The sequence below is a fragment of the Leptonychotes weddellii genome, chromosome 12 (genome assembly GCF_054177405.1).
Source record: "Leptonychotes weddellii isolate Sample4059 chromosome 12, ASM5417740v2, whole genome shotgun sequence".
Classification (NCBI taxonomy): Eukaryota; Metazoa; Chordata; class Mammalia; order Carnivora; family Phocidae; genus Leptonychotes; species Leptonychotes weddellii.
The window spans coordinates 68,304,192-68,332,052 of record NC_138380.1 but is presented as its reverse complement, the minus strand read 5'-3'; the positions used below and the strand labels follow the sequence as shown (position 1 = coordinate 68,332,052).

Here is a 27,861-nt window from a genome sequence, read left to right as displayed (position 1 = left end):
TTGATTTATTTCATTTAGCACAATACCCTATAGATCAAATCATGTTGTCAAAAATGACAAGATTTTTTTTAATGGCTGAGTAATATTCCAATGTAAATATATACTACATCTCCCTTATCTATTCATCTATTGATAGACATTTAGGTTGGTTCCATATCTTGGCTATTGAAAATAACACTACAATAAACATAGGGGTGCATATATCTTTTCAAATTAGTGTTTTTGTTTTCTTTGAGTAAATACACCACAGTGGAATTACTGGATCATGGTATTTCTATTTTTAAATTTTGAAGAACCTCCATAATGTTTTCCATAGTGGCTGCACCAATTTACATTCCTACCAATGGTACATGAGGGTTTCCTTTTCTTCACAATCTAACCAACATTTATTTTTTGTCTTTCTGATACTGGCCATTCTGACTGGTGTAAAGTGTTAACTCATTGTAGTTTTGAATTGCATTTCCCTGATAATTAGTGACAATAAACATGTTTTCATGTGTGTGCCATCTGTAAATCTTTGGAAAAATGTCTTTTTGGATCTTTTGTTCATCTTTACATTGGATTGTCTATGTTTTTGATACTGTATGAGTTCTTTATAAGTTTTGGATATTAACCTCTTATTGGAAAAATCATTTGCAAATATCGTCCCCATTCACTAGCTTGCCTTTTTGTTTTGTTGATGGTTTCCTTTGCTCTGCAGGAAGATTTTAGTTTCATATAGTCCTGTTTATTTTTGCTTTTTCCCTTGAGAATGATCCAGAAAGAAATATTGCTAAGACCGACATCCAAAAGTTTACTATGTTGTTGTTGTTGTTAAGTTTTATGGTTCCAGGTCTTACATTTAGGTCTTTAATCCATTTTGAGTTTATCTTTGTAAGCGGTATAAGAAGTGGTCCAGCTTTATTCTTTCGCATGTACCCATCTAGCTTTCCCAACACCATTTTTTGAAGAGATTGTCACCTCCCATGGTATATTCTTACCTCTTTTGTTACAGATTAATTGACCATGTTAAGTGTGAGTTTATTTCTGGGCTGTTCCACTGATCCATGTGATCTTTCCTGTTTCACTCCTGTTTCACCATACTGTTTCGGTTACTAAAACTTATAGTATACTTTAAAATCTAGGATTATGACACCTTCAGCTTTGTTCTTTCTCAAGATTGCTTTGGCTATTCAGGGTCTTTTGTGGTTCTACGAAAATTTTACTATTTGTTTCAGTTCTGTGAAAAATGCTATTGGTATTTAGGTAGAGATTGCACTGAATCTGTAGACTGCTTTGGATAGTACAAACATTTTAACATATTAACATAGAATATTAACATAAAAGTATTAATTCCTTCAATCCACGAGCATGGAGTAACTGGAGTTCATAAAGAAACGAGAGCACTGGCAAAGGTAACAAGGATAAATATAAATGAAAATGGATAAAACAATAAAGTGAATTTCTGCTGATAAGCATACACTATATAAAGATGTAATCTGTATGACTACAAAGGCACAAAGAAGGATGGTAAGGAATGGAGCTATATGAAAGCAAATATTTGTATACTACTAAGATTAAACTGGTATTAATCCAAACCAGATTGTTATAAATTAAAATACTAATTGTAATCACCTCAGAAACCACCAAAAAAACCCCCCCAAAATAAAAAAAACACACATCCGTAAAATGTACTAGAAGAGGTGGAGTTCTGGTCCAAGATGGTGACAAAGACCCTGAACTCCCTTGGACACACTAAACCTACACCTATTTATAGAGCAGTTCCTCTTAAAGAACTTAAAGCTTCTGCACACAAAAAAAGACAGAATATATAAAGAAAGGCTAAAGAGACCACATAGAGGACAGCAAGAGAGATGGAGAGAAGATAATGAAGGGAACCCCCAAATGCAGGGAACTGTAGTGGAAGTGTAGGAGTGCTGACAATACTGATTCCATCTTTGGACCTCCATCTTGTTCTTTTCACTCAATGATCCTTCTTGGGCTATGTGTTCAGGCCCCTGGGAGACTAATCTACATACCTTAGAAATGCCTGCCAAGGTCACGATAGGGGAAGGCTTGTTTTGGCCTCCCATGAATCTGTTAAGGATAAGTCTTTCCCATTCCTTATACACAGGTGGTGCCACAAGATCTAATTAAAGGCTACTGTCAATTAGGTGCACACAAACCCTCTGAGGTACATGTGAACCCTTTAACCTCACTACAATGCCCTTCTGCATGTCCACTTATTCTATAAAATCTGCTGATTAAGGTCCAGACTTTACAGAGAAAAACTATGCAGTTGCCGTGGATCATCCTCTAGCTAAACCTCCCCTGTCATGGATCAGCTAAACCTCCCCTGGGGAGGGAACCGCCCTTTACCATGCCTGCTTCAGCTCTGGTCTCTGAATAAAACTGAAAAATACCCTGAATAAAACTCTGTGTAAACTGTGCAAAATCGCCTGCTTTGTTTTTCGGTCTCAAAGTACCTTTTCAGTTTGGGGGAGACTTTACTGTCCGTCTCCACCTTCTAAAAGGGAAGGGATAGTACTGAGGAACCTAGAGCAGATTTGTCTGCCTTGGGGCATAGAAAAAAAAAGTCTTGGTTTAAAAGATCCAGCCTTAGAATTCCACCAGTGGGGGAGCTGCTGGACCTCTCTTCAGGTTGGAGGGGCTGGTGAGTGCTACAGTTTATGTTCACCCTCCACCCTGATAATGCAGCCTGGAGCAGAGTTCTGGGCACCATTGCTGGCCTGCCACCTTAGTGAGCCCTGCCATAGCTCTGGATGCCCCGGGACACAGGAAAAACATGCAGGTTTAAAAGAGCAACTAAAATATAAAAGATCCAGTCCCAGACCTCTACTAAACAGCGAGGGAGCTACTGGAATTCTCTCTGGGTCAGTGGTGCTGGTGAGCACCCTGGTTTATATTCCCCTCCACACTGACAACATGCACAGGAGCAAGGTCCGGGTGCCACAGCTGCCCTACAGTTTCAGTGAGCCCCAGGTCCCAGCCCACACTGGACCTATCAGTCCCACCAAGGTGGCCCCAGTGCAATATATACCCACCTGGTGGGTGCTCACTACAGCTCTGGCTGTCATGCCAAGGTGACACAGATATAAGCACCCCAGAACACCTCAGGCCTACACCATTTCAGCTCCTACAACATTTCACCCCCAGCACAGAGCACTTTGGGACCTCCTGGCTCATGTGTGTTTCAGCTCCAATCACCCTGGAAAGCTATCCCCTTCGTGGAGTGCCCCAGGACACCCCAGCCCATGCTGGCCTTGGCTCCAATCACCTTGCCAGGACACACTCTGCAATGAGCACCCTTGGACACCCAGGCTTCAGCTTCAGCTGTCCTCCCAGGGCACTTTCTGAGTGGAAAGCCCAGGGACCACCCCAGCTCAAGCCCACTTCAGCTTTGGCTATCCTGCCAGAGTGCCTTCTTCATGGAGAGCCCTGGAACTGCCCTTTACCATGCCTGCTTCAGCTCTGGTCATCCCACCAGGGCAGCCCAACATGGAGTACTCCAGGCCCCCAGCACATGCCAGACACAGCTCCAGCCAAAGTCACCAGGCACACACAGTCCACACAGGATTTGACCATACACAAGACCATTTCTTCAAGTGTAAAAGTACTAATTTCATCAATTCATAGAAATAGACACAGCAAAGTCAAGCAAATGAGGAGACAGAAGATGCTCCAAATGGGGCGCCTGGGTGGCTCAGTCGGTTAAGCGACTGCCTTTGGCTCAGGTCATGATCCTGGAGTCCCGGGATCGAGTCCCACATCGGGCTCCCTGCTCTGCGGGGAGCCTGCTTCTCCCTCTCCCCCTCCCCCTGCTTGTGTTCCCTCTCTCGCTGTGTCTCTCTCTGTCAAATAAATAAATAAAATCTTAAAAAAAAAAAAAAAAAAAGAAGATGCTCCAAATGAAGGAATAAGAAAAAAAAAAAAAAGGAACAGTAATAAGTAATATGCCAGATATAGAGTGGAAAGCAGTGATCACAAAGATACTAACCAGACTAAAGAGAAAAGTAAGAACTGAGTGAGAACTTCAACAAAGAGATAAAAAACATAAAAAAAAGAAGAAAAAATCTAATCAAAGTTAAAAAATACAGTAACTGAAATGAAAAATATACCACAGGGAATCAACAGATTTGCAGATGCAGAAGAACAGTTATGCAACCTGCAACACAGGATAATGGAAAGCACCCAAACTCAGCATCAGAAAAAACAGAAAAAAAAAAATTTTAAAAATGAGGATAGGTTAAGGGATCTCTTAGACAACATCGAGTGAACAAATGTTCACATTACAGGGCTCCCAGAAAGAAGAGAGAGAGAGAAAGGAGCAGAAACTTTATTTGAAGAAATAATAGCTGAAAAATTCCCTAAATGGGGAAAGGAAACAGACATCCAGGATCAGGAAGCATAGAGAGTTCCAAACAAGATGAACCAAAGGAGGTCCACAATAAGACACCTAAGTATTAAAATGACATAGGTTAAACACAGAAAATTTTAAAGCCAGCAAAGGAGAAACAAAAAAAGGTACAGATAAGGGAAACCCCATAAGGCTATTTGCTGATTTTTCAGCAGATATTTTGCAGGCCAGAAGAGAGTGGCATGATATATTCAGAGCTGAAAGGAGAAAACCTTCCACCAAGAATACTCAACTCAGCAAGGTTACCATTCAGAATTGAGGGAGAGATAGTTGCCCAGATGAATGAAAGTTAAGGAGTTCATTACCACTAAACCAGCCTTATTAGAACTGTTAAAGGAACTTCTTTAAGTGGAAAAGGTGATACCTAAAAGCAAAAAAATTATGAATAATAAGATGTAAAATATGACAAAATATACATTAAACATGGAAAAGGGAGCAAAAAAGTTCTTTTAGAATGTGTTTGAACTTAAATGACCATCAATTTAATATAGATTGCTATATATCTAAGATTTTATACATAAATCTCATGGTAACCACAAACCAAAAACCTATAATACTTATACAAAAAATAAAGAGAAAGCCAAGCAAAACACTCCAGAAAGTCATCAATCCCACCTATCAATACTTTAAACGCAAATAGTCTAAATGTTCCAATCAAAAGAGATAGGGTGACAGAATGGATAAAAACCCAAGACCCATCTATATGCTGACTACAAGAAACTAATTTCAGACCTAAAGACACAGAAAGAATGAAAGTGGAAGGATGGAAAAAGATACCATACAGAGAAGCAAAAACAAAACAAAACAAACCCCTTTGGTGTAAAAACTTAGAAAAAATAGATTTTAAAACAAAGACTGTAATAAGACAGAAATAAGGGATTTATATAATGATAAAGGGGCAAATTCAAATAAGAATTTAACAACTGTTACAATTTAACAATTGTAAATATCCACAAACCTAACACTGGAGCACCTAAATGCATAAAGCAAACATTAAAGGCTTTAATACGCCTTATATCAATAGATAGATCATCCAAACAGAAAATCAATAAGGAAACAGTGTTTTGAACAAAACATTAGACCAGAGGGACCTAAAAAATATATACAGAACATTCCATCAAAAAGAACGTACATTCTGTTTTTGAAGTGCACATGGAATATTCTCCAGGATAGATCACATGAAGGCCACAAAACAAGCTTTAATAAATTAAGAAGACTGAAATATCATGCATCTTTTCCAACTACAACAGTAAGAAACTAGAAATCAATCAATCACACACACAAAAAAACAAACACAAGAAAACACAAACACATCAAGGTTATACAACATGCTACTAAATGGCCAATGGACACCAAGAAATCAGAGGAAATTAAAAAAAATACATCTAGACAAATAAAAATATAATGGCCCAAATTCTTTGGGACATAGGAAAGGCAGTTTTAAGAAATAAATTTAAATGACAGAGGCCTACCTCAAGAAGAAAAATATCAAAAAGCAATCTAACCTTACACCTAAAGAAACTAGGAGAATAAAAACAAAGCCCAAGATGAGTACAAAAAGGAAATATGTAAGATCTGAGAACAAATAAATGAAATAGAGACTAGAAAAAGAAAAAAAATTGATGAGACGAAGAGCAGGTTCTTAAACAAAATTGATAAGCCTTTAGCCTAACTTACTAAAAAAAGAGGACAGAAAATGAGAAAAAACAGTAACAACTGACACCATAGAAATACAAAAAAAATCTAAGAGAATACTATGAAAAATTATATGCTTGGAATTTAGATAACCCACAAAAAATGGATAAACTCCTAGAAATATAAAATTTTCCAAAACTGAATGAAGAAGAAATAGAAAATCTGAACAGACCAATTACTAGTAATGAAATGGAAACAGTAATCAAACAACTTCCAATAAACAAAAGTTCAGAACCAGATGTATTCACAGGTGAATTTTACCAAACATTTAAAGAATAGTTAATACTTGTCCTCAAACTATTCCAAAAAACAGAAGAGGAAAGAAAGCTTCCAGATACATTCTATGAGACCCTCATTACCCTGATACCAAAACCAGACACAGATACTACAAAAAAATGAAAACTATAGGCCTATATCTCTCATGAACACAAATGCAAAGATTCTCAACGTAATATTAGCAAACCACACTCAAAAATATGTTAAAAAGATCATTCACAATGATCAAGTGGGATTTATTCCAGGGATGCAAGGATGGCTCAATATTTACAAATCAATCACTGTGATACACCATATCAACAAAACAAATGATAAAAATCACATGATCATTTCAACAAACACAGAACAAGCATTTGACAAAATCCAACATTCATTCATAATAAAAACTCTCAAAAAAGTAGTGTTTTTTTTTTTTTTTAAGCGGGGAGAGGGGGAGAGGGAGACAATCTTAAGGAGGCTCCACACCCAGCACAGAGCCTGATGCGGGGCTCGGTCTCATAACCCTGAGATCATGACTTGAGCTAAAATCGAGAGTTGGACACTTAACCGACCATGCCACCCCCAGGTGCCCCAAAAATGTGGGCTTATAGGTAACATACCTCAACATAATAAAGGCCATACAGGAAGACTTAAAAACCCACAGCAAACATTATACTCAAAGGTGAAAAATGGAGATCTTTTCCTCATGTTCAGGAACAAGAAAAGGATGTTCACTCTTGCCACATTTATTTAACATAGTACTGGAGTCCTAGCCCGCAGGAACCAAACAAGAAGTAAAAGGCATCCAAATTTGTAAAGAAGTTAAACAGTCACTATTTGCAGATGACATGATACTATACACAGAAAACTATAAGGAGTCCACCAAAAAACTATTAGAATAAATGAATTCAGGGCGCCTGGGTGGCTCAGTCATTAAGTGTCTGCCTTCGGCTCTGGCTGGGATCAAGCCCTGTGTCAGGCTCCCTGCTCGGTGGGAAGCCTGCTTCTCCCTCTCCCACTCCCCCTGCTTGTGTTCCCTCTCTGGCTGTCTCTCTCTGTCAAATAAATAAATAAAATCTTAAAAAAAAAAAAAAAGAATAAATGAATTCTGTAAAGCTGCAGGATATAAATTCACATGCAGAAATCAGTAGCATTTCTATACACCAATAACAAAGTAGAAAAAATAGAAATTAAGGAAACAATTCCATTTATAATTATGCCAGAAAGGATAAAATATCTAGGAATAAACTTAACCGAGGTGATGAAAGACTTGTACTCTGAAAACTATACAACATTGATGAAAGAAATTGAAGGCAACACAAACAAATAGAAAGATATCCTGTGCTCAAGAACTGGAAGGATATTGTTAAAATGTCCATACAACCCAAAGCAATCTCCAGATTGAATGCAATCCCTATTAAAATGGCAACAGCACTTTTTTACAGAACTAGATAGATAATACCAAAATCTGTATGGAACCACAAAAGATCTCAAATACTCAAAGCAATCCTGTGAAGGAAGAATGAAGCTGGGGGTATCACAATCCCAGATTTCAAGATATACTATAAAGCTGTAGTAATCAAAACGGTATGGTACTGGCACAAAAACAGACACATATATCAGTAGAACAGAACAGACAGCCCAGGAATAAACCCAGACTTATGTGGTCAATTAATGTATGACAAAGGTGGCAAGGATAAACAAGGGGGAAAAGACAGTCTCTTCAATACACGGTGCTGAGAAAACTGGACAGCTACACGCAAAAAAATGAAAGTGGAGCACTTTCTTACACCATACACAAAAATAAACTCAAAATAGATTAAGAATCTAAATGTGAGCCCCCAAACCATAAAACTCCTAGAAGGAAATGTAGGCAGTAATTTCCTTGACATCAACCATAACAACATTTTTGTGGAGGGAACTAGGAAAGGGAAACAAAAGCAAAAATAAACTACTGGGACTACACCTAACTTTTCAGGAAAGGGAAACAAAAGCAAAAATAAGCTATTGGGACTACATCAAAATAAAAAGCTTTTACCTGTGACAAAGGAAATTCTACAAAAGAAAATGCAATGTCCTGAATGGGAGAAGATATATGCAAATGATTATCCAATAATAGTGGAAGCAAAATATATAAAGAACTCACACAATTCAACACCAAAAACACAAATAATATGATTTAAAAAATGGGCAGAGGACCCAGATAGACATTTTTCTAAATAAGACATACAGATGGCTACAGACTTACAAAAAGATGCTCAAAGTCAGATATCACCAGGGAAAGGCAAATCAAACCACAGTGAGATATCACCTTACACCTGGTTAGAATGGCTAGAATGAAAAAGACAAGAAATAACAAGCACTGGAGGGGATGTGGAGGAAAAGGAACCCTTGCGCACTGTTGGTGGGAATGTAAAATTGGTGTAGCCACTGTGGAAAACAGTATGGAGGTTCCTCAAAATCTGAAAAAATAGAAATACCATATGATCCAGTAATTCTACTGTGGTGTATTTTCCAAAAAAAACCCCAAAAACACTAATTCAAAAAGATATATGCACCCTTATGTTTATTGCAGCCTTACTTATAATAGCCAAGATATGGAAGCAACCCAAGTATCCATTAATAGATGAATGGATAAGGAAAATGTGGTATATATTTAAATATACATAATGTAGTATTACTGAGCCATAAAAAAAGGATATCTTGCCATTTGCAACAACACAGATGGACCTGGAGGGTATTATGCTAAGTGAAATACATCAGATGTAGAGTCAAACAACCATATGATTTCACTTATATGTGGAACATAAAAAACAAAACAAACAAAAAGCATAAAAAGACCCATAAGTACAGTGAACTGATGGCTACCAGAGGGAAGGAGGTGGGGGAATAGGCAAAATAGGTGAAGGGGAGTGAGAGATAGTCTTTCAGTTACGGATTGAAAAAGTTACTGGGATAAAAGGTATAGAGGATTGGGAATACAGCTAATGGTATTGTAATAGGGTTCTTTGATATCTTATGGTAGCTATACTTGTGGTAAGCATAGCATATTATATAAAAACCATGAGATACCACTTCACAGAAGGTCACAATTTTAAAAAAAGAAAAAAAAAATAACACGTGTTGATGAGTATGTGGAGAAATGGGAAACCTTTTACATACACCAAACGGGAAGGTAAAATCATGCAGCCACTGTGGAAAAGTCGGACAGTTTCTCAAAATGTTAAACACAAAATTTTCATATGACCCAGAAATTCCAGTATTAGATATATACTTAAGAGAACTAAAAACATACAGTGTAACAAAACCTTGTACAGAAATGTTCAGAGCATTATTATCCGTAACAGCCAGAAGTGGAAAGAGCATTATTATCCGTAACAGCCAAAAGTGGAAACATTCCGACCAAATGTTAAACTGCGGCATGGATAAACAAAATGTGGTGTATCCCTACAAGGAAATTTTATTCAACCAAAAAAAAAACAAAAAAGAATAAAGCACTGGGGCGCCTGAGTGGCTCAGTTGGTTAAGCGACTGCCTTCAGCTCAGGTCATGATCCTGGAGTCCCAGGATCGAGTCCCACATCGGGCTCCCTGCTCGGCAGGGAGTCTGCTTCTCCCTCTGACCCTCCCCCCTCTCATGTGCTCTCTCTCATTCTCTCTCAAATAAATAAATAAAATCTTTAAAAAAAAAAAAATGAAGTACTGATACATGCTACAACATGGATGAATCTTGAGATAACATTATATTAAATGAAAGAAGCCAGACACAAAAAGCACCTATTTTATGATTCTGCTTATATGAAATGTCCATAATTGGCAAATCTGTAGACAGAAAGCAGATTCGAGGTTGCCAGGGGTTGAGGAGAAGGGGGTTGGGGGAATGACTGCTTAATGGGTACTAGATTTCTTTTTAAGGTGTTAAAAATGTCCTGCAATTAGATAGTGGTTATGACTGCACAACATCGTGAATGCAACCAAAGTCACTAAATTACATACTTCAAAATGCTTAAAATGGTGAATTTTATATTATGTGAATTTCACCTAGGTGAGATACCAGTTCACTCTCAGTGAATGACCAGGATGCAACTAGGACTTATATACATTGCTGGGGTCAGGGTTAAAAATTTAAGTAACTTCCATGGCGTTAAACATTCAATAAATATATGATTCAGCAATTCTAAGAAAAATAAAAACACAGGTCCACAAAAGGAACTGTATACAAACGTTCATAGAAACATTATTCATAACAGCCAAACCCAGGAAACCACCCAAATATAAATCTACATGTACGGTATATTCACACCATGGGATACTACCCAGCAATAAAAAAGAATGAACTACTGATATCTATAGCAACATGGATGAATCATAAAAGGTTTATTTATGTTATGCAAAATAATGCAGAGCTACAACATAAATTTTATGATTTCACTTATATTAAGTTGAAATACAGGAAAAACTGTAGCAGTCAGATATAAATCAAACTATAGCAATCAGAAAAGTGGTTACCTCTGATGGGATGGGAGACTGGAATGAAGAATGAAATAACCTTCTGAGAAGCAGAAATGTTCCATATTTTGATTGTGGTAGGAATTACACGGATATACATATTTATTAGAACTCAATCTGTACGCTTAAAATGGGTCCATTTTATGGGACTGTAACTGCCAAGGGATATATTCCACCACCCCCAGTGGATTCCTGAAACCTGAGATAGTAACAAACTCAATGTATGCTTTTTCCTATACACACACACCTATGATAGTTTAATTTATAAATTAGTCACATTAAGAAATTAATAGTAACCAAAGACAATTAAAATAATATACTATCATAAGAGTTAGTGAATGTGGTCTCTTGCTGTCTCAAAATATCTTACTGTACTGTACTCACCTTCCTTGTGATAATGTGAGATGATAAAATGCCTGCGTGATCAGGTAAAGTGAGGTGAATGAAGTAGCATTAGGCTACTACTGACCTTCTGACAATAGGTCAGAATCTGCTTCTGGACCATGGCTGATGGAGGGTAACTGACATCTGGGATAAGAAGGGACTATTCTATTAGAAATTTTTAAAATTTACATAATGAGATTTCTATGTAAAACCAATCTCACTGAGCATAGCACATGGTAGGTGCTCAATCAATGCAGAAGGAAAGAAGGAAGTGGGGTAACTAGGTAGATTATTTTATAGTCATGGCCCAATAGTATGTATGTATTCTTTACCACCCTTAAGGAATTTATGATCTAGTTCAGAATGACATATCACCTCTGAACCAGCTCATTATCTTTAACAGTTCCCACAGATGCCATAGCAGCCTCTGAATCATACTGTCTTATGGGAAACCACTTTCAAATTCCGAATCCTCCTGTCTTGCTTATTCTCCACTTTTTACTCTTCACTGAGGTTGTGTTCAAGGTCTTGATACACGGAATTTTCCCTGGTTTCTGAGCCCACCAGCACCTGAGACAGAGACTTCAGTGCCACAGCTATCTTTTCATATGTTTAGCCTGCAAAACTAACAACTTAACCTTCGAAAACCCTTAGGTCCTCCAACTCACCAGGGTATTGAGACTATAAGAAGTGAAAATTAAATTTGAAAAATAGCAAGAGAACATATTTCAGAAGATAATATATCAATAGTTAGCATATGAATCAAACAGGGATATTATGAAAAGCCCTAAATGAGCAGGAGATAAAGCTCTATCTAAGCTAGGCTTGCTCTGAACAGGGAGAGGAACAGGTGGAGAGGCTTAAGCAAAAAAAAGACAATAGGAAAGTGATGAATGTTACAGAAAAATGAACAAATCCATTCATTTTTCTAGGCTCTAGAGCAAAAAATTTAAATTTGGATATATGTGTGAGGAAGTCTGAAAAAGCAGATTAAGGCCTCATTTGATAATCACAAAAAGATGTGGGGTAGAATACGCAGATACTGTCTTCATTTAACTATAAGAGGTGAAATTGTCCAAGGTAATAAAACTTCTTAGGAAAAGAGCCCGTACTGAATGAAATTCATTTCTCCTGATTTACAGCCAAATGTTCATTTACTTAGACCATGATTCTGCTCAATGTTCTCTAACTTTGCTTAATACAACTCTTGATTTTTTTTTTAAGATTTTATTTATTTATTCATGAGAGACAAAGAGAGAGAGAGAGGCAGAGGCAGAAGCAGGCTCCCCAAGGAGCAGGGAGCCTAATGTGGGACTCGATCCCAGGACCCTGGGATCATGACCTGAGCTGAAGGCAGATGCTTAACCGAATGAGCCGCCCAAGTGCCCAGAAACAAACTTCTTACCAAAAATAACCTTGTCCCTTCCCCCATTCAGTTCTTCTTGAATGTATATCCTTCACCTAAAGCATACTTTAAGATATACTTTAACATAAATTTTATTATCTTACCAAGAGTCCTGATTACTGACATGATAGGTAAGGGGGTTTCTATGAGTACAGGTCATAGATACATGACCAAGTCTTTCCTATAGCTACTAAAAGATCTGAATTCCAATAATATTTTTTAAAATTAACCTTGAGTTACAGATTAGAAAATTATTAACAGTGACCAGTAAAACAGACTTTCTGCTTACTCACAGATTGGCATTATCACCTATAATGCAGTCAAGGGTGTGTCTAAAAGCATAGGGTACATCTGTGTTACTGCTTCCTCATTATAGTAAGTATGAGAGGTAACTCAGCTTTCACTGGAACATAAAAGGAGCTTTCATTTTTTATGTTCAATAGAGATATGTTTAAATCTTTCCCATATCCCCTAAACCTTCCAAAGACCCTACCTTCCCTTCCTATCACTATTAATTTGCTACATTGACAAATTTTTTCAAGAGTACACTCAACTTGTCTCCACTTCGAGTCCCTTGTTCTTATCTAGTACTTATACCTTAGTCATCTACTGAAATTCTCACTAAGGAAACCAATGACATCTTTTTTTTTTTCAAGATTTATTAATTTGAAAGAAAGAGAGAGCTAGAGGGAGAGGGAAAGAGAGAGACAGACAGCACACACGAAGGGGGGTGGGTGGGCAGAGGGAGAGGGGAAGCATAGTCCCAACTGAGCAGTGAGCCCAACATGGGGCCCGGTCCAAGGACCCTGAGATCATGACCCAGCCAAAGGAAGACGCCTCCCCACTGAGCCACCCAGGTGCCCTGGAAAACAATGACATCTTAAACACCAGAATCAAAGGCCTATTTTTCAAATCTTGGCCTTTTTGAACTCTTGAAGATGGAGGAGCTGGTGTAGAGGCCACCAGAAGGATACTCACTGAGCTCTCACTCTGTACTCATTAAGCTTTCAAAAATGTTTCATTTCATCCTCACATCTGAGAAGTATTAATTACCCCCTTTCATTGATTAAAATTGAAGACTCAAAACTACCTAAAGCCAGACAGTGAAGCCTGCATGATCCCAATGTTTGTAATTCTGTGACTTTGGATATTAAGTTTTGTTCCCAGTTCTCTTCCTAACTCTCTGGCCTTTTCTCCATCTTTCTCACTATTTCATCATCGTCTACTCATCACTGCTTCTCTTATTTCAGATGCTCTCCTGGGCAATTTCATTTCCTTTCATGACTTTAACTACATTCTATATTCATGTTTCTCAATCTTAAAACTTTTTATAAACAAAAAGTTTTACGCTCTTTCTGTAGTTCACATTTTTTAAAATTTTTATTTTTTTAATTAACATATAACGTATTATTTGTTTCAGGGGTACAGGTATGGGATTCATCAGTCTTACATCTTGAAAATAGCTTGTCTTCCTCAGATAGAACATCTAACGTTGAATATGTTTTGTTCAAACGACACCTCCTCCTCTCAAGATCTGATACCCTCCTACGCATCACCCCGTGGCTGAGGGTCTGTATGTCTCTCAAATCAATCTTTTTCCTCTCTTCACCCCACCCCCATATCGCTCCTAAGTTACAGACAAATATTACCAACTGGATAGTTCCATGTTTCTCTCCCTTGGTCCTTCAACTTAAAGTCATCCACAACTAAACTCTCCTTTCCGCAAACCTGAACTACCTACCTCTTTGGATTCTCCATTTTGGTTAAGGGTTATTACAATCCATCCTTGTCTATGCTTTAATGTACTTATTCGTGAAACAGTGATATTGGCACTAACTTCTCTGATCTCTACTAGTTCAAAAATCAACCATTAGGGGTACCTGGGTGGCTCAGTCAGTAAAGCTTCTGACTCTTGATTTAGACTCAGGTCATGAGCTCAGCCAGGGGTGGGACTCTACGCTGGTCCTGGAGCCTGCTTAACATTCTGTCTCCCTCCCTCTCTAAAAAATAAATATATATATAAACCATTAAACAATGATTGACTATTATGGCCAAAAGCTGATGAATGCAAAATCCCACAAGATTTAATCCTCTTCCTCTTTCACAAGTCTATAAGCAGAAACAAACCCAAAACAATTTTGTGAAGCGTTTTTTTCCCACTTACAAAACAAAATTAACTTTACAAAATATTTTAATGTAATCCTTACTATAATCCCATTATTACCCCCACTTTACAAGTGAAAACACTGGGACTCAAAGGGATTAGGTAATTTAATCAGAGTCGTGCTGCAAAGTGGGAGGTCTAGACCCCAAACCCTAGGACGTGAGATTTCAAATTCCATTCTTTCTATGATTGTTGAAACAAACTTCACAATAAAACGAAAACAGGTTTGTGCACAACGGAGGTCAAAGGAGCAGCACACAGCCAAGTATGAAATGGCCCAAGGCGACCTGAACTCGCTCTAGGCTGGGAGGGGCCGCCTGGCCGGACCCTCGCTCCGACGCCCCCCTCCCAGGCCGCTCCCGCCCTGGAAGTCCCTCTGCGGCCTGTCCCAGGCCGGCCAGGTCGGCGGTGACGGCAGGAAAACCCTCGCCTCGGGGCGTGCTGGGCGGGGGCTCTCGCGGCCAAGCAGGCCGGCCCGGCCGGAGGCTGAGTCCTAGTTGGGCCGCAGCCGCCGCGCCTTCAGCCTCCGGGACAGCCGACCCGTGGGCAAGAAGCGTACCTGGTGAAGGAGGCAGCTGGAGGGCACGCGGTCCCGGCGACCCTAAGAGGCGGGAATGACCCTGTTGGCGGGCTAGCCTCCGGGTCTAACTGCATTCACTACGTTAGGTCAACAGGAGTCACAAGGACTCTTCAGGGGAGCGGAGGGACCGGAAGGCACGGGCGTAGAGCGGCGACCTGAAGCCTGGAAGGTACCAACGTGTGGCAGGGGCAGGGGGCGGAGACGCGGCCCGTGGGGGCGGGGCGCGCGGCGCGAGGAGGCGGGACGTGGGGGCGAGCGCGAGGCGGGGCGCGGCGCGCGGCGTGAGAGAGGGCGGGGCGCGCGTATGGGCGCCGCGGCCGCGTGACGCGTTTTCAAATCTTCAACCGCCGCAGCCCACTCGTTTGTGCTTTACCTCTTCCTCCTCCGCGCCTTGGAGTCGAATCCGGCCCCGGAAACCCGGACGGTAGACGCGGCATCTCTGTTGCGTGGGTGTGGTAGTCTGCGGAAGGGGAAGAGGCGACCGGCTGATAAATCGGCCTCGACGAGCTGTTTTCGTGACCGCACGGCGCGACACTCTCCCGAACCCAGCATGTAGGTGCCGGGCGGCTGCCATGAACTCCGGAGCCATGAGGATCCACAGCAAAGGACATTTACAGGGTATGAAGCCCCTCCTCCGCTGCAGTCCCTTTAATCCTTTCCTCCCCTCGTGGTTCCACCATTGATTCTTTAGTTCTTCCCCCCAGGTCCCTGCTCCTTTTCTTTTCTGGCTTGTGCGCCCCTCTCTGTGGCCTGAAGGAAGGCTCCGTCCAGGGCTTTGCCTCAGAAAGGGAGAGGATCCCAGCGGGGCCCCTCGCGCGGTTCACGCTCCAGCCGCGGCCCAACATTGCCGGAGGTTGTAAAGCTAGAAAACAATGTGCGGACCCGGGACCTGGCCGGGCCTCGGACAGATGCTGAGACTCAGCTCAGGCCCTTTGAGGCTGCAGCTCTATCAATTTGAAAGCAGAGGTGCTCGTGGCTTTTAGGTTCATAATTAAATTGGGTGATTGTGGGTGGGTTTTTGGCCTTATTTTTAAATTTATTTTTCTTCACTCATAAAGTTAAGGGATAGTATTTGTATTTCAAACACATCATTGCTGTTTTCAACATTATAGACAGAAACGAAAGCACATTTCCATTTTCGACTACTTTGTATGGTAAGACATTACAGCTTCCAAGTGTTTTTTCTTTTTTAATATGTCTAGAATATATATGTCGTATATATATAGGAATTTTCAACGTATGAACAGATTGTGTTATGAAAGTTAATTTTTAAAGCAGTTGTTTCAATCTCAGATCTGTTTTCAAAGGAAATAATGAAGTGAATGGTGATTTGGCTCTTAAATGGACCATTTATTTCTTAATACATAGACTAGGAAACTAAACCTTGGAAACTTTTGAGGACTAGGTCATCATGTGTAACAGGTTTCTTGTACAGGTAAGTCTTTAACATTTTAAGCCCGTTTTGAGTGTTCAGCAGAATGGCAGATGCTCCATAAATATTTGAGTAAATACCCCATGGAGTTTACATCGTAAGGAGGAAAATCAAAAAGGTTTTAGTTTCCACTGTAATACATAAAAACATGAACAAATACATAAATATTTACTGCAAATTCAACTATTGGCTGTGAACAATAATTATTTTACAATATAGTATCTGTTAAAACAAGTATGGTATTTTGGTTTTATCCGAAGTGGTACTACAAAGAAATACATTAAAATGCTATTGAGTTTTTAATTGGTGGGATTATAAAGATTTTTTTCCCCTCTGTGATATGATGCCTGCATAAAAAATATTTTTAAAACAGAAATTTTTTGTCTGCATAAAACTATCTAATTCTACATTTTTTTTAAACAACAGGTGGAATCCAAGTCAAAAATGAAAAAAACAGATCTTTAAAATCTATGAAAACTGATAACAAACCAGAAAAATCCAAATATAAGCCGCTCTGGGGAAAAATATTTTACATTGACTTACCTTCTGTCACCATATCTGAAAAACTGCAAAAAGACATTCAGGATCTGGGAGGGGTAAGTCAAAACTATATACACTTTGACAAAAAAGGAAAAATTTGTAACTAGTACTTTCTAACATGTAATCATTTTAGATTATCATATTGGGAAACATAACCATATAAGCACCAAGTTTAAAACTTTTATCAGCTGTTTAACATTAATGAAAAACTATTTGTTTTAACCTTTTGTAGTCTAATAGGACTTTCAGGTTTCTGTGATTTTTAGTCAAGTGTAAAGTTCACAAAGTGTGAGAAATGTGACTCCCTCCTTTGTCCTGGTGGAACCTCTGATTGCCTTCTCATTGTAATGTTTGTATGTCCTCCAGATAGCAGGAACTCCTTGATAGTGGTTATTGGGGAACATAAATTTGTCTAGACTAGCCTAACAGTAAGAATGTTATTTGCAGAACAAGGAGAACCTTTTTGAACCACAAAGAGTTAAATTACTCTGAGTGGTAACAGTCTCAACAGAATGAATGTCGTTGGGGAACAGAATTTGGGTTAAGAATAGTGAAAGCTCTTCTAACTTATACATTGAGTAAATGATTAAGAAATTAGAAAATTTGAGTAAAATTCTAAGATTTTCTTACGAGTAAGATTAACATTGGGTAGGTTTAAGCAAGTGAGGTTAAGAATTTATTAATTTCTTTACTAATTCTTCCTATTTAAAAAGATTTTTGCTACACTTTGAATTTGTTGAATAATCTTTGAATAATCTGCCATTCCTGGAATAGAATTTTGCAGAAGAACATGTAACAAATTTCTTAGAGTTGTTTATTGGTGTGATCTTCATTTATTTATTTGAAAGAGAGCGCAACACAGAGAGCATGGGCACGGGGGTTGGGGGGGGCAGAGGGGAGGGAAAAGCAGATGCAGGGCTGGAACTCAGGACCCTGGGATCATGACCTGAGCCAAAGGCAGACGCTTAACCGGTTGAGCCACCCAGGCGCCCCTTGTTACTCATTTTCTTAAAACATTGTCACATTGTCATAGCAGTATATCCTATCATATCATGATGACCATTCCTAAAAATCATGTTTTATAGGCCAGCCACCTTTGAATAAAGACTCCTTTTTTTTTATTCATTTAGAAAGTAAGTGCTTACGGGTCCAGAGAAGTAAAATGACTGGCCCAGTGTAGGATTAGCCTCTTAATTCCCAGACTAATACACTATTACACTGTTTTGTTCCTCTAGCGATTAATGGCTACAAAACAGTTTCACAGCTTTCTCAAATATGATGAATAACCCATCAACCTTTTATGATCTAAATCAGTGATTTCAGGGGTGCCTGGTTGGCTCAGTTGGTTAAGCATATGCCTTCAGCTCAGGTCATGATCCCAGGGTCCTGGGATCAAACCCCGAATCGAATCGGGTTCCCTGCTCAGATGGGGGCCTGGTTCTCCCTCTGACTGCTGCTCCCCCTGCTTGTGCTTGTGCGCTCTCTCTCTCTCTGTCAAATAAATAAAAATCTTTAAAAAAAGTAAATCAGTGATTTTAGATTTGTATTTTTAGCAGTAGAACTCTTCAAGCAAAATCATTTAGAAGTCTAACGTATAAAGCCAGTAAAAAGGAAACTGTTAAGGTAAAATAGCAGTTCTAGTTAGTACAGGGATGCATGCCCTGCCCCCCTTTTCTCTCATTCCCACAGCAGTTTCTGAGGCACTACAAGAAACAAGTTTTGAATTAACTTATGCATTTCATAATAGTTGGGAGACCTTTTGGTTTTATACACTTCAAATTTTTATCATAAAATGGTTTGAAGTAGACCAATGAAGTGAAGAGCATATTAAGAACATAAGTTTTCACATTTTTTCTTTGAGCTGTGGATTTTCAACTGAATTTGACTTGTTAACTGTACTTCTTAATTTCTCTTTTTAAAATTTTTTTAATAAAATTATGATCCCTCCCCACACTATTTTTCCAATAATTTAGTGATGTCCTGATTTCTGTTCTTATGACATTCCCATCTCTATCCCTAAAATAAAGACTTCTTTCTGATGATCTGTTACATAAATTATAAAGGAACCTTGATCTCTAGACACTTAAGAGTTTTAGGGTTCAACTTTAAGAAATACTTAGTTGAATAGATATTCCTTGAAAGGATGATTCTTGTTACTTAATTTTTAGGATTACTTAGGCCCTTTACCATTTTGTAACTTATATTCAGATTATAACCAGTGTTGTCTTTTTCTGTAATTGTCTACTTTGTGCATTTGTTTTCTCTACTCTTAATGAAAACATACCCCCATTTTCCTGGAGAGTATGCTTCTGACAAATTCAACCACTGAAAACACAGCAGTGAAGTCTGACATAGGGAAATATCTTTTAATAGTGGCAAGGAATGTAGCTGTTACAAAACCATCTAAAAAGGACATGGAACGAACCATATTTAGGTCCATATTTAAAATTCTGGGCTAAAATAAGGCAGTTGGAGAAGAATAGAGATGTAAGGGTAAATGCCTTGCCATAAATGAACTTGAAGACAGAGTTACTTGTTCATTGTAACCTTGAGTGACTCAGAAATGTTTCAAGTTTACTCTTTAAAAAACCTAAATTCAACAATAGCTAATAAATTGAAGACCATGGTGAAACTAAGTTAGCATTTCCGGGGTGTGGTATTGTTTTGCTAGATTTCAAAAATGAATCTTATGTCCATCCTGCGTCTGATCTAGGTAGAGATTGCATGGATACAATTAATTGTAACACAACATGTAATATCAATAAGAGGGAGAAATTACTTCCAATTAAGAAATCTTGGAAGCTGTTGTGCAGACAGAATTTGAAGTCAGCTTTGAAGGATGATTATGATTTGCGCATGTGTAAATTCATTCAAAAATTACTCCACTGGCATCTTTAATATGCTAGCACTGTTTTAGCTACGGGGGATGCAAAAATACATAAGATGTAGTCTACTGCTCTCAATCTATGGGAACATCAGACACTTAAATCATTTACTGTATAGGTCAGTGCTTTAACAGAAGATATTGCCATTAAAATACATTGAAGCGGGGCGCCTGGGTGGCTCAGTCGGTTAAGCATCTGACTCTTGATCCCAGCTCAGGTCTTGATCTCACGTTTGTGAGTTCAAGCCCCACGTTGGGCTCCACACTGGGCATGGAGCCTACTTAAAAAAGAATATAGAGAAGAAAATGATTAACTTTGCCTTTAGGAATCCTAGCAGAGATGGAACTTAACCTAAGTCTTGAAAGTCTAGTAGAAATATACCAGATAGAATGGACAAACTAAATAGAGGGAAGAATATATTTAAAGTTAAGTATAATTTGAGCAACTGCTGATACTATAATGTGACTTGAGCTTGGGATTTAGATGGGGAGAAATAGCAAGAAACAATGTTATATCAGGGCTAAACTGTGAAAGACGTTTTATTTACTACTGAAGAAATAAAACTCTTTCTATAGGAACTGGAAAACCAAAGGAAATGTGTGGTACTAGCATAAGGACATAGAGACTAATGCAACAAAATAAGAGACCCTAGAAGTAAACCATCGCATATATGGTCGATTGATTTTCAGCAAGGGTGCCAAGACCATTCAGTGGGGAAAGGACAATCCTTACAATAGCTGATGCGAGGAAAACTGCTGAAGAATGAAGTTAGACCATTATTGCACATCATATGCTAAAATTAATTAAAAATGGGTCAAGTTCTCAACGTAAGAGCTAAAACTCTTAGAGGAAAGTATACGGAAAAGCTTCATGACATTGGATTTGGTGTTGATTCCTTGGATATGAAACCAAAGGCATAGAGAACAAATGAAAAAATAGATAAATTAGACTTAATAAAAATGAGAAGGTTTTGTGCATAAATGGGTAATATCAAGAGGGTAAAAAGACGACCCACAAAATGGGAAGAAAAAATATTTGCAGGGGCACCTGGGTGGCTCAGTTGGTTAAGCGACTGCCTTCGGCTCAGGTCATGATCCTGGAGTCCCGGGATCGAGTCCCGCATCGGGCTCCCTGCTCGGCGAGGAGCCTGCTTCTCCCTCTAACCCTCCCCCCTCTCATGTGTTCTCTCTCTCTCTCATTCTCGCTCTCTCAAATAAACCTTTAAAAAAAAAAAAATTTGCAGATCATATATCTGATAGGGTATTAATGTCCAGAAGGAGATACCATGTCACATCTATTAGGATGGTCAGTATCAAGAAAATATGTGTTGGCAAGAATGTTTGGAATTTGGAACCCTTTTGGGTTGGTGGAATTGTAAAATGGTACAGCTGCTATGGAAAACAGAAGTTATACCCAAAAGAATTGAGAGCAGGGCCTTGAAGAGATATTCATATACTCATGTGCATAGCAGCATTATTCACAATAGACAAAAAGTGGAAACAACCCAAATTTTCATCAACAGATCAATGGATGAACAAAATGGGTATACATACAATGGAATATTATTCAACCTTGAAAAGGAATGAAATTCTTACCCTTGATAAAACATGGATGAACCTTGAAAACACTGTGCTAATAAGCAAAATAACTCAGACACAAAAGGACAAATACAGTATTTAATATATATAATTCACCTATATGAATTATCTAGAACAGTTAAAGTCATAGAAACAAAGTAGAACACAGATTAAAAGGGGCTGGGAAGAGGAGATGGGGATTTACATTTAATGGATAGTTTCAGTTTAGGATGATGAAAAAGTTCTAGAAATATACAGTGGTGATGGTTGCACAACATTGTAAATGTATTTCCTGTCACCGAATTGCATACTGAAAACTGGTTAAAATGATCGATTTAATATGTATTTCATCACAATTTTTAAAAAATGTTTAGGAGAGTATGTTCCTTTTGAAAAATTGGAAACTCTGGCAATGCTAAGGCCACATATTTATGAAAATGAAGAAAGCATTTGATGTGTAAATTGTGCATTTATATCCCTGCTGGCCCTTGTAAGCATTTAAGTTGGTAATCCCTGAAATAAATAAATGTGGATATCTTATTTACTGGTTGATGAAAATGCTGCTCATAAAAAAGGGAAGTAATGATTTACACTTAACCAAGGGGCCCACTGGTATAAGCAGCAAATTCTGCTTAATGCTTAGATGGAATTAATTCATTTGTTATATACTTTGCTTCATTTCTTTTTATTATTCCCCTTTATGTTGTGAGATACTACAGAAACTAAATATAGCTGTTTAAAATATTATAGAAATATTTCCTTTATGAAAATAGTTACGATTACTAGTATTTATTTCTACTTTAATTTTTCTGCCCTTGGATGGGAATGATCTTTGATAACATTGACATCCGGTACTTGGGTTTATAAATTCAGGATTTAAGCAGTGGTTTTCAAACATTTTAGTAGGGAAATCATCTTTAGTCTTACACTCTAAGGGTAAGGGTCCCCTTCTTCTTGTTATAGTCTTATGGTAAGATCTTAACTGATTTTGAACTGTCCTGCCCTGTATAATAGCCATCAGGTACGTGTGGCTATTTAAATTTAATTAATACTAACTATATCGAAGAAAACTTAAAATTCACTTGCTCAGTCATATTAGTTACCTTTGTTACATTTTAAGAGCTGAGCAGCCACATGTGGCGAGTTGCTACCATATTGGACAATGCTGATAAAGAACATTAACCATTACATTAAGTTCTACTGGACAGTAGTGCATTTAGAGCATGGACTTGAATCAGAACATCTGTATTCATATTCTGTTATTTACTACTCATGTAACCTCAACCAAGTCACTTTAATTTTCTTTTCCACAAAATGTGGATATTAGTAATATTAGTACCATGGTGTTGTTATATGGGTTAAATTAATAGGGATATATGAAGTACTTAAAAATAGTATTTAACATATGCTGGTTGTTATTGGAATGCCCATTGTACTTCCTCAGAACTCAGATTCAGAAGAACACAGTATAAAAACCACCAATTTTCAAAATATTGAATTGCATAAAATTGGTATTTTACATTGTACCTGAAATATGAAACAGTTTATGGTTTATATGGCTTATTTGAAAATACTTTGTTTTCCTTTAGCGAGTTGAAGAATTTCTCAGCAAAGATATCAGTTACCTTATTTCAAATAAAAAGGAAGCTAAATTTGCACAAACGTTGGGAAGAATTTCTCCTGTACCAAGTCCAGAATCTGCATATACTGCAGAAACCACTTCACCTCATCCCAGCCATGATGGAAGTTCATTTAAATCTCCAGATTCAGTAAGTCTCTTAAATGTGCTTTGAGACCTTCAGAAAGGCTGTAGCCTGAGGATCTCATGATTTTCAAGAGCAGACTGGCAGCAGAGTTCACTTAGGTAGAACAATATTTACATTATAGGTGGCTTTCCAATCGATAACGTTACTGTCCTATAGAAAGGTGATTTGTCTCCTAATACTTTGGGGTCATACTCTGCTAAAATAATATTTTTTGCCTTTGGGGATGGCTTTTATTTTTAAGAGTTATTTACAACTAAAAAGTAACAGCAAATCATTATTTAGAGTAGAAATGGAAACCTTTTCTTTGTTTCACAGCAGGAGTAAGCAAACTATGGCATGGGCCAAGTCCAGCCTGCCTGTTTTTTTTTACAGCCTTTGGGTTAAGCATGGTTTTTACATCTTCAAATGCTTGGGCAAAAATTGAGACTATTTTATGACAAATTAAAATTCAGGTATCAATGTCCGTAAATGAAGTTTTATTGGAACACAGCCAGACCTGTTCATTTACATATTAACTGGTTGCTTTCCTGCTGTATAGGGAGTACTGGATAGTTAGGACAGGTACTATATGGCCTGTAGAACCTAAAACATGTGCTGTCTGGCCCTCTACAGAAAAAGTTTGCCAGCCCCTGTTTTAGGTACTGGTATCACATCTCTGTTACTCCATTGACAAGTTAGAAGATACAGTGAAGGATAAATTGGGGAGGGAGAAAAATAGAAATACATACAAGAAGAAAAGTCAAGGAAGGCTCATGTATTTTTTCACTTTAATGCTTTTTTGGAGGAATGAGATTATACACTAGTGACTAGTTCCAAATTAGTTGTTCCTCACAGCATTTCAATTGCTTTTCCAGTGTTGTATTTAAAATGGGAAATACCAAAATATACATATGTATGTGTATATACAATTTACTCATATTCTCAAATCTTCATTTGAATACAAAATTAGAATGTAAACTTGTTAATTAGAGACAATTTACTATAGAACTGAACTTTGTTATCATTTAATTATTTAGTTGCTCTATCAAAAAAAGAAGCAAACTTTTTAATAGATGTTATTACAAAGACCCAAAGGAAATCACCTTTTACTATACCTTATTGTGTTGATAGTCATTAAGACTTGTACAAATAAATTTTGTCTATTTTAAATTTTATATTAAAATTTATAGATTTTATCAATTTATTTTAGCTATTTTATATTTTTAAGTTTTTTTCCAATGAGGCACTGTGTTACAACTTTTTAATGTTTGAGCACATTTTTTTTGTAGGTGTGTTTGAGCAGAGGAAAATTATTAGTTGAAAAAGCTATCAAGGACCATGTAAGTATGAAATTTAAAAATTTACTATATGTATTCTATTAAGAACTTAAGTGGAAATGGAGATGTTCCTGAAATCTTCCTTTTCTCATTTTTAATAGGAAAAGCCTAAATATCAGCATGTATCTCATTTTACAAAGAACAGAATCTACTTTTCATGAAGAAACGTCTCCATCTTGTGGCCTTTTAAAATATTGCTGGAGATGTATGAAGTTTTTGGCATTTTTGTTTTTAAATGAAATTTCTTGAAACTGTTAACTGTAAGACTACAGTTGCATTAATTGTCAAGCATATGGGAATATATTAAACAGGGTTAATTTATAAATTCCAAAAAGAAAAACTGATGTAGTGATTGCTATTTTAACTATATAGAGTCTGTTTTGAATACCTATCTCAGTGACATTAACCTTCAAATAATTTTTAAAATTTAGCTCATTTAAATTCATAATTTTCTAGAAAAACTCTTAAGCCTCTTTTTATTTTACAGGATTTTATTTCTTCAAATAGTATATTATCAAATGCCTTATCATGGGGAGTAAAAATTCTTCATATTGATGGTAAGGATGTTACCAGTTTTTTTGACAGTATTTGTTAAAAGTATTAATTTGTGCTCGTTCCTGATTTTACATAGGGAGAATTCTGATAGCAAGAGATACCTATAATGGTAATTCTTTCACCTAAATCTAGTATGAAGAAAATAGCAGTGTTTAACTCCAGAGGTAAAAATGCTAATCTTAAGCCTTTTTTTTTTTTAATGAAGACATTAGATACTACATTGAACAGAAGAAAAAAGAACTATATTTACTCAAGAAATCAAGCACTTCTGTAAGAGATGTGGTATGTTATTTTCCTTAACTTTTAAACTAATTAAAGAAAGTGATCAAGGTTGATTTTTTTTTTTTTTTAAATCTGTAAATTTTTCTTACCAAGTAGAAAGTATTATTTCCAGAATATCCTAAGGGTAAACCTTTGTGCTGTATTCATGTTTCCATTATTTGAATAAATTATCGTGTATCATTTAACTTTAGGATTTCCTCATGAGGTAAAAGTTGTTCCTGGGAGGATGGCATAGTTTTATTTATTTTTTCTTCTTTGGTTGCTGCTGCTTTTAACCCGCTACTTTAGTTCATTCTGAAGGAAATCATAATTGGCTTATTGCATGAAAGCTTCTAATATGTATAATATACTTCTTTCAATTGCTGTAGATAGCATATTTATAAATTTTTATAAAATACTGGGTGAATATTCCTTAATTGAAGTAGGCTAAATACATATAAATTATCTTTATTGCACTTTACAGATTTTTTGGACTGTATATAGAAATAAATTTATGAAAATGTAAACTCACGAGGATATTATGGTTTCAGAATACACCAGTATGTCATTTCTGTCTGTGTACAGTGTATATAAATATATATTTGAAACAATTTTCGTGAGACATTGCTTATCCTTAATGTGATTCATGCCAGTATTTCTATAGTATTCTATTTCCATTTTAAAAAAAATACTAGCCACAACTCTAAATTGATATTATATCTGCTAATAGGTCACAGTTCATAGTTTAAAATGTATTCAGGGGAGCACCTGGGTGGCTCAGTCAGTTGAGTGTCTGACTCTTGATTTCGGCTCAGGTCATGATGATCCCAGGGTTATAGGATTGAGCCCCATGTCATTCTCTGTGCTCAGCAGGGAGTCGGCTTGAGATTCTTTCTCTCTCCTCCTTTCCCTCTGCCCCTCCCCCTGCTCACTTGTTCTCACATCAATCTTTTTTTTTTATTATGTTATGTTAATCACCATACATTACATCATTAGTTTTTGATGTAGTGTTCCATGATTCATTGTTTGTGTATAACACCCAGTGCTCCATGCAGTACATACCCTCTTTAATACCCATCACCAGGCTAACCCATCCCCCCACCCTCCTCCCCTCTGGAACCCTCAGTTTGTTTCTTGGAGTCCATAGTCCATCATGGTTTGTCTCCCCCTCCGACTTCCCCCCCTTCATTTTTTCCTTCCTGCTATCTTCTTCCTTTTTTTTTTTTTTTTTTTAACATATAATGTATTATTTGTTTCAGAGGTACAGGTCTGTGATTCAACAGTCTTACACAATTCACAGTGCTCACCATAGCACATACCCTCCCCAATGTCTATCACCTAGCCACCCCATCCCTCCCACCCCCCACCACTCCAGCAGCCCTCAGTTTGTTTCCTAAGATTAAGAATTCCTCATATCAGTGAGGTCAGATGATGTCTTTCTCTGATTGACTTATTTTGCTCAGCATAATACCCTCTAGTTCAATCCACGTTGTTGGAAATGGCAAGATTTCATTCCTTTTGATGGCTGCATAATACTCCATTTTATATATATACCACATCTTTATCCATTCATCTGTTGATGGACATCTTGGCTCTTTCCACAGTTTGGCTATTGTGGACATTGCTGCTATAAACATCAGGGTGCATGTGCCCCTCTGGATCACTACATTTGTATCTTTGGGGTAAATACCCGGTAGTGCAATTGCTGGGTTGTAGGGTAGCTCTATTTTCAACGTTTTGAGGAACCTCCATACTGTCTTCCAGAGTGGCTGCTCCAGCTTGCATTCCCACCAACAGTGTAGGAGGGTTCCCCTTTCTCTGCATCCCCGCCAACATCTGTCGTTTCCTGACTTGTTAATTTTATCCATTCTGACTGGTGTGAGGTGGTATCTCATTGAGGTTTTGATTTGGATTTCCCTGATGCCGAGCGATGTTGAGCACTTTTTCATGTGTCTGTTGGCCATTTGGATGTCTTCTTTGGAAAAATGTCTGTTCATGTCTTCTGCCCATTTCTTGATTAGATCATTTGTTCTTTGGGTGTTGAGTTTAAGAAGTTCTTTATAGATTTTGGATACTAGCCCTTTATCTGATACGTCATTTGCGAATATCTTCTCCCATTCT

The 27,861-nt window shown here is 37.6% G+C and overlaps 2 protein-coding genes across 8 annotated transcripts in view; one reads left to right on the top strand and one right to left on the bottom strand.

Moving 5' to 3' along the window:
- Positions 1 to 15,615, bottom strand: part of SLC25A40 (solute carrier family 25 member 40) — a 51,973-nt gene extending 36,358 nt beyond the window's left edge. For 3 of the 5 annotated variants that reach the window (XM_081800603.1, XM_081800605.1, XM_081800606.1), the window contains exon 1: positions 15,388 to 15,615. The gene's annotated coding sequence lies outside the window, so the exon portion shown is untranslated. The remainder of the gene's footprint in view (positions 1 to 15,387) is intronic. The other 2 variants (XM_081800602.1, XM_081800601.1) reach the window with 1 other exon arrangement.
- Positions 15,616 to 15,761: 146 nt separating this feature from the next.
- The window catches only part of DBF4 (DBF4-CDC7 kinase regulatory subunit), a 30,621-nt gene continuing 18,521 nt past the window's right edge, over positions 15,762 to 27,861 (top strand). For 2 of the 3 annotated variants that reach the window (XM_006729591.3, XM_006729590.3), the window contains exons 1-6: positions 15,762 to 16,026; positions 17,267 to 17,436; positions 23,432 to 23,611; positions 24,877 to 24,927; positions 25,412 to 25,481; positions 25,685 to 25,761. In XM_006729591.3, coding sequence (XP_006729654.1) covers positions 15,981 to 16,026; positions 17,267 to 17,436; positions 23,432 to 23,611; positions 24,877 to 24,927; positions 25,412 to 25,481; positions 25,685 to 25,761 — 594 coding nt within the window. In that variant the 5' untranslated portion in view covers positions 15,762 to 15,980. The other variant, XM_031024065.2, reaches the window with a different exon arrangement.